Source organism: Erythrolamprus reginae, chromosome Z (assembly GCF_031021105.1).
Source record: "Erythrolamprus reginae isolate rEryReg1 chromosome Z, rEryReg1.hap1, whole genome shotgun sequence".
Taxonomy (NCBI): Eukaryota; Metazoa; Chordata; class Lepidosauria; order Squamata; family Dipsadidae; genus Erythrolamprus; species Erythrolamprus reginae.
Window position 1 is genome coordinate 115,821,139 of NC_091963.1, and position 10,193 is coordinate 115,831,331.

Consider the following 10,193-nt stretch of genomic DNA (forward strand, 5'->3'; position numbering starts at 1 on the left):
CCCTAACCCCCAACATTTTACCCTTAGACTGTCCACGGTTGACCTCTCCAGATTCCTAAGAGGTCAGTAAGGGGCGTGCATAAGTGCACTAGGGTGCCTTCCATCCCCTGTCCTATAGTCTCTCCTATATCTCATATATCTTCTCTTCTATCCCTATATCTTTCTTCTATTCTCTCATTGATTATTTCATCCTATAGTCTCTCTTCTATTCTTTCTCTAATTCTATTTCCTCAAAGGTGTCCTCTATTACCTTCATTGTGTATTATTGTGTATTGGACAAAATAAATAAACAAACTTTGTTCTGCTTCTAGCGAATCAACCCAACCAACCCATCCACATGGTCTACGTTCCATCTCACTTGTACCACATGCTCTTTGAACTGTTCAAGGTAATTCTCTCTCAGTTCTCTCTCAGAATCAAACAGTTGCATTCTGTTTCCACAGAATTGTTTTGGTGCAGTTATTCCAGCCAGAAATCAGGTCTATAACTCGAGGTCAAATATGACAAGGGTAGTATTAATACCGCTCCATTTAGTGTCAGGATATCTCAGATGCAACATTGGATCGTCCCAGCCTTCATGGAGAATTTTAGTCTTTACATTGAAATTGCTCCATAGGGAGTGACTCAGGAATTCAGTTGCTCAGGAAGATAATAGAACTAGTTAAACTGAGTCTCACTTGTGTAATAGACACTCAGTGTATTTGGTTTTCTGTTCAGGGGTGGTGACCTGAAGGTGAAGGAACCCTGTGGCTTTTTATGGCTTAATCACACCCTCATTTGTTTTAGGCTAATGTAACTCTAGGCTATGAATGTTTATTTTTTTAGAATTGTCACATATAATGGTGAGTCCTCCATTATAGAGGGGGTGGCATGCAAATCCAATAAAATAAATAAATAAATAAATATAATAAGTATGTACACACTGTATCCACAAAAATTCAATTTTATTTATTTATTTGTGTGTGTGTGTGTATGTAAAATATTGAATATATTATGAATATATAGATGCGTATAAAATGGTGTTTGTGCTGACCGAAGCAGAAAAGCTGGCTGTAACATAGTAATTTATATAAGAATATAATACTTCAGCAAGAGGTTTTCTGCAGACATAGAAAATAATCATTCTCTTTTGTTAGCCTCTGTAAGTCATATTTTATATCTGAGCATTTGCAACTTCTGTCAGATGCTTCAGGCTAGTAAGCCTGTGTTCCGGTAGCCACACAATAAATGCTTGGAAGGTTCTATCCATTGTTCATAGAATACAGTGTTCCCTCGATTTCCGTGGGGGATGCGTTCCGAGACCGCCCGCGAAAGTCGAATTTCCGCGAAGTAGAGATGGGGAAGTAAATACACCATTTTTGGCTATGGACAGTATCACAAGCCTTCCCTTAACACTTTAACCCACTAAATTACCATTTCCCATTCCCTTAACAACCATTTACTCACCATTATTACTGGTACTCACCACTGAATAAGGCATTTAGTGATCCTGATATTTATAAACATAATTATTTATTAACAATAATTATTTTTTTTATTTATTTGCAAAAATTATTAGTTTGGCAATGATGTATGACATCATCGGATGGGAAAAACTGTGGTATAGGAAAAAAACTGCGAAGTATTTTTTAATTAATATTTTTTAAAAAACCATGGTATAGGCTATTCGCAAAGTTTGAACCTGTGAAAATCGAGGGAACACTGTATTGAGATGGGATAGGTAGTTTATTAAGCCAAAGAGCTAATTAATTAAGCCAACATTCTGCTTCATCCATCAGTTCCTTCTAATGTTTGAAGTGTTGATCTCTAGGAAAGCAAAACATAACATCCAGCACAGTCTGGGGGGTCTCCTGTTTTTCAGAGAAACAAATAAAAGAAAGAAATAGTAACTGGAAGACTACCATGAAAACAGTTTACTGAGGATTGGATGTACCCTATAGCTTTTGAATGCAATTCCATTGTATTCATACTCAGTTGCATTTATACTCAATTCTATTGAGCAATTGTAACAACAACAACAGAAAGCTGATGGAGCGTAGTGGGAAATTGCAAGAAATAGGTATTGATTAAACATTAAGAGAGAATTCCTGGTAGCAAGATTTATTTGACGATGAAGCAGAGGATAGCTTCACACATAGAACTAAGCTATAATTAGAGTGTCTGGATCAGGCCAAAGACTATAGTAGAAGAGATTAGAATTTGCTGGAGGTGTTTAAGTAGAGGCTAGAAAGTTTTCTGAGCTGCTTGCTGTATTTCCAGCCTATCCTAATTATCAGGCTTGGTCCAAATTATTTCTATATTCTTTCTTCAGCTTTTTAATTCATAATTTCAGAGAATAAGTAGATAGAGGTCCTTCCTGCAAGTGGGGATATTTATTTAGATCATTCTTATATATATATTTCTTTTTTTCTCCTATTGTCTTCCAGAATGCCATGAGGGCCACTGTAGAAAGCCATGAGTCCAGCCCAACGTTACCACCCATCAACGTGATGGTGGCTTTGGGCCAAGAGGATCTCTCCATCAGGGTAAGTTAGAAGAAGAAGGATACACAATAGTGAAGATGCTAGGCAGAAGCTGCATCTACTTGCGGTAAAAGAATATTGCTCTGTTTCATAGTTTTCTTACAATTTCTGGTTTCATATTCAGAGTCTCAAGTTTCTCAGAGAAGAAGATTTCTACACCATTCCCATCCATTTCTCTCCATTCTCTGAGAAAATGGATAGGGACAGAAAAATAGTCATTGACTCGTATTTTAATCCTGGTCATATTAAATAGAAAGACAGCCCAAGTAGAATATGACCTAGGTTGAAATTATTTGTCCCTGAGCTTTATTATGCATCCATAATGATTTGTTATAGCAGAAAAGACAGTTCACATTCACACCAGAAGAAGCAAAGTGACCTCAATGTAGTGTTAGAAGTAACAGACTAAAATTATGCAAGTCCATATAGAGATCTTTACCTATCTATAAATCCTGAGTGACCTTTACCCAAGTTCTGTTTTTCAATATAACTTACATTACAGGGTGATTGTGGGGGTAAAATAGAGCAGAGGAGAAAGAATCGTAAATGCTTTCCCAACCCAGACATTCCTCTGAATTTGTCAGAATTTCATAACAGGAAAGCCATTCCTACGTAGTGAATGCTGGGAATCCACCTGTTTGGAGGACACTCTTGTTAAAAAAAGCCATCCTAGAGAAAAACTAGAATATAAATGTAATAATAAAGAACCACAAATGTAATAATAAATAAACAGCTGGATGGTATATATATTGGAAGGAAGGAATGAATACTTCTATTCATTCAGTTTGAATGATAAAAGGTATCTGCACAGACAATTTGAGAACAGGTTTTGGATCTAGGTCAAACCAGTTCTAAATTGCTACTCTGATCCTTGCATTGGAGTCAATCTTATTCTAGTTCAGGGATGTGAAACTGGCAGTCCATGGTCCGCTTGCACCACGTGCAAGCCACGCCCACCCCATCTCCATGAAGGCAAAAAGAGTCACGATATATCACGTGACAGCAAGATGATGCCGCGGGTTTGACACCCGTGTTCTAGTTTCTCTTAAAGCTTGTACTATCTCAGATTGTTTGCGATAGAAAGATATTTTACTTGATTCAGTGTTATCCAAAAAGACAATAAAGGAGAAAATCAGTTTGCACAAATTTGCATAAATTAGACGTGGAAATGGAAACTTGTGGAAATAATTATTATAATTTAAATAGGAATTTATTTATTTATTTATTTATTTATTTATTTGTCAAACAAGTATAGTATAGTACATATTAACATAACATAACATAAGTAGAACATAGTAATAGAAAGGATAATAAGGCAGTAGGACAGGGACATTAGGCACAAAAGTGCACTTATGCACGCCCCTTACAGACCTCTTAGAAAAGGGGAGAGGTCAATTGTAGATAATGTAAGGTTGAAGATTTTGGGGTTGGAGGAAGCAACAACAGAGTCAGGTAATGAGTTCCAGGCGGTGAACACTCTATTGCTGAAATCGTATTTTCTGCAGTCAAGTTTGGAGCGATTTACATTCAGTTTTTATCTATTACATGCTCTTGTGTTGTTGTTGTTAAAGGTTAAGTAGTCACTGACAGAGAGTACATTATGATGTATGGAATGCAGAATGCTTCATTGTAGAATAGAAAGCTGGGTCCAGATAGTCTGGCTACTCAGTCTGGTGAACGGCAAGTTCAGTTCTGGTTCTCCTTTTTAATTTTGGAAGCTTACCTTTAATTGGACTTGTTAGTGACCTCTTTAAATATAAATGTGAAGTCTAACTACAGTCAAACCCAACATCTGGAGATTTCATTGACACATATTTAAGTTTTCTTGGCAACATTATCTAGTCTTTTGTCATTATATATGCGGGGGGAGGGGACATTTCATTTTTCAAGACTGCTTATGGCCAGTTAGGTAATGTCAACTAACTAGTTTCTTCAAAGGAAAGCCCCTCAAATGAAAATAAGGGTTTCCTACCACCATTCCCACCCTGTAGAATCGCTCTGTGTTTTTTTTTTCTCTTTCTGTTGTGGAGCAGATGAGTGACCGAGGCGGTGGGGTTCCTCTCCGCAAAATTGAAAGACTCTTCAGTTACTTATATTCCACAGCACCCAAACCAGATCTGGGCACCGGGGGGACACCATTGGTATGTATCGTAAAGTGGGCCAAAGTTGTGAATACGAAGCCAACTAAAATTATATTCAGTCTTTTAAATATCTTGAGTGGGAAAGATCAAGGCAAGTGGCTTCAAACAGCTTAATTTAAATATATATATAAATATCACTTTTAAAAGTGTCCTTTGCCATGTTTGTTCAGATAAAAACTGACAACTAAAAATCTCTGCTTTCACCAGCATTAAGATATATCATTATAGAAACCTTACCATCTTCCTTTGGCAGTGACTGTCCTCCTCCTCTTCTTCCTCCTCCCACCCAAATTGTTAGATTTTATTTCTTTCCTAATGGGTTTGCACGCATTATTTGCTTTTACATTGATTCCTATAGGAAAAATTGCTTCTGCTTAAGAACTTTGCTACTTAAGAACCTGGCCACGGAATGAATTACAGTACGTTCTTAAGTAGAGGTACCACTGGTTTTAGGGAACAATTTATCACAGGAAAACGGCACAGAAGAGAAGGACTAAGCCTCCCCTTCCCCAGCACTATTGTTCAGATTAAATTTGGAACCCCCTGTCTCCTTCTTTATATTTCTATAAGTGGGTGTGTTTGGGGTGGTGAATCAACAATTGTGACATTTATCTTGATTCCTGATGTGCTTTGTGGCACTGAAGTTAGGGATACATAACAAGAGACTGCACAGAACTAATTCTTCAAAGTAGGATTTCTCAACTTCAGCACCTTTAAGAGGAATAGACTTCAAATCACAGCATTCTTCAGACAGCTATAATCTTCTAAGATCTAGCTGGGGAATGCTGGGAGTTGAAGTCCACACCTCCTAAAGTCGTTGAGGTTCAGAAGCACTGCCCCTGAGATATTTATAGGTGGGCATGCTTAACGATGTGATGCTATATACTATATAATGAGTAGATAATTGTTCTTTTCTTTCGCAAACAAGGCTGGCTTTGGCTATGGGCTGCCAATCTCTAGACTCTATGCCAAGTATTTCCAAGGTGATCTTCAGCTATTCTCCATGGAGGGATTTGGAACAGATGCTGTCATCTATTTGAAAGTGAGTTAGAATCTTGCTCATTTCCAGCTTATATACAGTGTTCCCTCGATGTTCGTGGGGGATGCGTTCCGAGACCGCCCGCGAAAGTCGAATTTCCGCAAAGTATAGATGCGGAAGTAAATACACTATTTTTGGCTATGAACAGTATCACAAGCCTTCCCTTAACACTTTAAACCCCTAAATTTCAATTTCCCATTCCCTTAGCAACCATTTAGATTATTACTCACCATGTTTATTAAAGTTTATTAAAAAAAAATTTATTAAAGGCAGACGAAAGTTTTACTATGACATATGATGTCATTGGGCGGGAAAAACCGTGGTATAGGGGGAAAACCCGCGAAGTATTTTTTAATTAATATTTTTGAAAAACCGTGGTGTAGACTTTGCGCGAAGTTCGAACCCACGAAAATCGAGGGAACACTGTATTCCCAGTCCAATGTGGACTAAATTAGCAAAATGTTTCTTTAGCGTGTAACAGTAAATTCAATACAACTGCAGTACAACTTTAGCGTGTAACAGTAAATGCAGTACAACTTTTCTGGCTTTCACCACAAAGACTAGGAATGTCCAAATCAATTTCATATTATTCAATGGGGTGGTCATCAGAATAACTCACTCAGGCCAACAGTCTGAATTTTATCTCTTGCTCATTCTGCCTCTCATCCCTGACGTCATTTGCCTTACATAAAAATCAAAGCAGACAACCTGTCAATGACACCAGGTGGGTCACTACATACGATTTTATCAAATGTGCACCCTAAACTGTTGTGGTTAGCTCTGGCCCAGCTCCTGCCCCAAGGACTGTGGATGTGGGGGAGACATCCACATGCTGCAGGCCTGTTTTGCCCCCGGTGGAATCTGCTGATGAAGGCTCCTCTGACCAAGAAGACATGAGTGACAGGGAGGAGTAGAGTGTGGCAGACAGCGCAGAAGGAGATCAATTATCTAGCTCCTCCTTCTTGGATTCAGAACAAGAGTTAATGATACAGCCACGCATGCGGAGAGTGATGCATAGGCAACAACTGAGAGATTATTATCAACGAAAATGAGGCCACCTGTGGTTGGGTGGGGCTGTGGTATAAATAGTGGTTGGGTGAGGCTGCTATAAATAGCAGTCTGTGGGTTTGGCCATTGTGGAGAATTATCTGATCCTTGTGTTTCATGACTGCTTTACTGACTTTGACCTTTTGTGTGCTGATTTTTCCCCGCTTGGAAACTAAACCAGGGCAAAGTGTGTTTCACTTTGGGAAAGAAGGACTGTGAATTGCCTCACAGCTGCAAGCTAAGTATCACAGAACTGATAAGGGACTTGTACAAATTACCAGTTTGTTTGGAGACCAGTGCTCTTTGCTATACCAAAAGAAGGCTTAGTTTAAGTGAATTTTCATTATAAAGAACATTGTTTTGAATTTTCAAACGTGTGTGTGTCTGAAATTTGTACCTGTGAATTTTTGGGAGAAGTCTACCAGAGAGCCCGACAGAACACTAAACTATGCTACATCCTTCTAGGCCTTGTCAACAGACTCCGTGGAAAGGCTTCCGGTGTACAACAAGTCCGCGTGGCGTCACTATCAGACCATCCAAGAGGCAGATGACTGGTGTGTTCCCAGCACGGAGCCCAAGAACACATCCACCTATCGAGTCACCTAGGCAAGCCTCTCCGTTACCAGGAAGGGTACCAACCTGCTTCCAAAGGGGAGAAACCAAACTTTGGTGAAGGGAGGAAAAGAAACAAATGATAATGACCAGCATCAATCCCACCTTGTGTTGTGGAGTGTTCCCCTTGGCTGCCTGGATGCTTCACCTGTTAAGACAGCATCCTGATCACTTTCTCGGACTTCTTTTCAGCAACATGTAGTCTAGGTCAACATAACTCTGCATGGAATTTCTTTGCCTCACCACAGTCCTGCCTTTTGATCTGCTGGATGGGAAAGGCCTGAAGGATCTGCTCTGCTTTTGTCCCTATTTAGTATTTGCACACATCGCCTTTTTATTATGTTTGTCTTGTAATTACGAAGCAGATCGAACTTGACCACTAAACATTAACACATTGAGAAAAATCAGGAAGCAGAAAGAGAGGGAAGGAGAAGAAACTAAGAATCGTGGATGTGATTTTGTTGCATTTCTTTGCATGAATCATGATCCAAACAAAAGGCTGACATAGGAACGGCAGAGTCCAGTGCGTCCATTGCAAAGAGCCAAGGACTTTAGAGGACATAGGCATGTTTCTTAGAATATTGCTCTGGGAGTAAGAAATATTCTCTGGGTGGGTATTAGAGGGTGTTGCGGGTACTGGGGGATATTTTCGCATTGTGTTCTGTGTGCTTTTCACAACACAGATCTGAATCTCAGACAAGTTGAGGAAAGCAGCACAAGAACCTGAAATTTTAGCCCTGGGAGAATCAGGCTTAGATTGCACCGGGTATATTCGAGACCCAAGGAAAAGGCTTTGCTGGCACTGCAGGTGGTTTGGAGTTTATGGTTATTGGCTTGTTTGTCTCATCCACTGCTAGCACTTTTGCTCACCACGACTCATTTCCTCCACTTGTGGTGGAATATTGATCCTTGGGTCCTGCGTATATTGGAGGAATTCCTCCCCTCCACGGGAAAAGTATTAGGGCACAATTGGGGAGTTTGGTGGGATGGCTTATGGGGGGGGGGGAAAGAAAGAGTCTGGTGGTCTCTGTCGGGTGAAGAGTGGGACTGGGAACATTGAAAGCTTAAATCCTGCCCTCCAACTGCAATAGAAAATATATATATATATATATATTTTAAGGACATAAGAGTCTGGTGGTCTCTGTCGGGTGAAGAGTGGGAATGGGAACACTGAAAGCTTAAATCCTGCCCTCCAACTGCAATAGAGAAAAAAAAGTAATATATTTATTTTAAGGACATATTTCTGGTTCATGTGTCTCCGGTGCTTAGAAGCAATGGGCAAAAGAGGCTGCCTCCAACCGTCCCCCCCCCCCCCCAGGCAAGAATCTCGGCGTCAATCAATTATGGATTCCAGGCAGAAGCTTTTTCTTCCCTCCCCTCTTTTATAGCCCCCCTCCCTCCAACTATGGCAGCCACTTGCTTTCCAGTCTCTCTTTTCTATGATGTCACTTTTTCTGGTCCTCATTTCAAAACAAGTGGAAACGTTTTGTAGGCGGAAAATTTGCCTCTGCCTTCTATTTTTATCCTATGCTAAGCAGATGTTCTAAGCAGATGTTAATGCGGAAGGGGTCTGCCCAGATCTCCCCCTGACTTGCACTCGCCTATTTATCATTTTAAGCAATAATCAGCCAACCTTCTGTCACTGCCCCATCCTCTATGCTGGGCGCTTTAACTGGAGATGGTCTTTTGTTCGTGTTAAATAAACACTTCATTCTTTGCGAGGAGCGAGACATGTGCCAACTAGGTCCCATTGCTGCTACAGTATTATAATATCAGTTTTCTTGATCAGCTAAGAAAAGAAAAAAATACGATCTCCCTGGTTGTAATCACTTGATTTTATTGACGTCAGTGATAGTAAAAATGGTAGTGCAACAACATGCATTCTACTTGTGTGCTTGAAACTCACCTTTGAGGTTGCTCCTGAAGATGTCTCTGGATTCACAGCATCTTGTCTTCAAATGCGCGGAACGCAGCCTATCGCTGTTTTCTGAGCCGAGCAGGGAGATGTTTATTACTCAAAGATGTAATGATGTCACCTAGTGGAGATACATGTGAATCACATTAAATTTGGTTAAGAATTGGCCTCGAGCTGTTTCTTGAAATCTTTTGACAATGGGCAGGGCGGGGTGTGGAGGGGCTGGGAAGAATTATAATTATGGAGGACCACATGTCACAAAGCTTTGCAATTAGAAGACGAAAGAGAAATTTTGTCCATATGAACTGACTTGTTCTTTTTTTCCTTCTCCTAATTAAATAATCAATGATAAATGGTTGCAAAACCCTCCAGGGAAAATAGTGTAGGTTTGGGCAGTCTGGGATGACTGTGCACAAAGAGGGCAAATGGCAATCCGTGTGTCGTGATTTGCAATGCAAATGAAATTATCTTTTGTACTTAGATCACAAGCTCATGTGTGGATACTAAGGGGGCAGGGTTTATCCTGTGTTATCTAATTTGGTAATGAAATATCTGAAAGAAAACAACCGAGCTTAGAGAGCAGCAATGATCTCACAATTCAGCCCCGAGCTACATGTACTCTAATCGGTTACATTACTCACTTCTTCCAAAGTCTCCCAAACGCCTCCCTCGCTATTCAAGAATAAGGTTGCAAATTTAGGCAAGTAACTTGTAGACTTCTCCCTTTTTGAAGCCTTCTGTTCAATAATGTCCAATTCTTGGGGACTGGCTGGACAGACCCCTGCAGTTTACTTGGCAAATGTTTCAGAAGTAATTTGCCATTGCCGCCTTTCTAGGGCTGAGACAAGGCTAGAATTCATGGTCTCCCAGTTTCTAGCCTGATGCCCTAATCCGGTGATAGCAAACATTTTTTCCCT

General features: G+C 40.1%; 1 protein-coding gene across 3 annotated transcripts in view; it reads left to right on the forward strand.

The window, feature by feature from the left end:
* Positions 1-9,444, forward strand: part of PDK2 (pyruvate dehydrogenase kinase 2) — a 111,780-nt gene extending 102,336 nt beyond the window's left edge. For all 3 annotated transcript variants that reach the window (XM_070727140.1, XM_070727139.1, XM_070727141.1), the window contains 5 exons: positions 312-388; positions 2,427-2,525; positions 4,556-4,663; positions 5,592-5,705; positions 7,215-9,444. In XM_070727140.1, coding sequence (XP_070583241.1) covers positions 312-388; positions 2,427-2,525; positions 4,556-4,663; positions 5,592-5,705; positions 7,215-7,355 — 539 coding nt within the window. In that variant the 3' untranslated portion in view covers positions 7,356-9,444. The remainder of the gene's footprint in view (positions 1-311; positions 389-2,426; positions 2,526-4,555; positions 4,664-5,591; positions 5,706-7,214) is intronic.
* Positions 9,445-10,193: the final 749 nt, after the last annotated feature.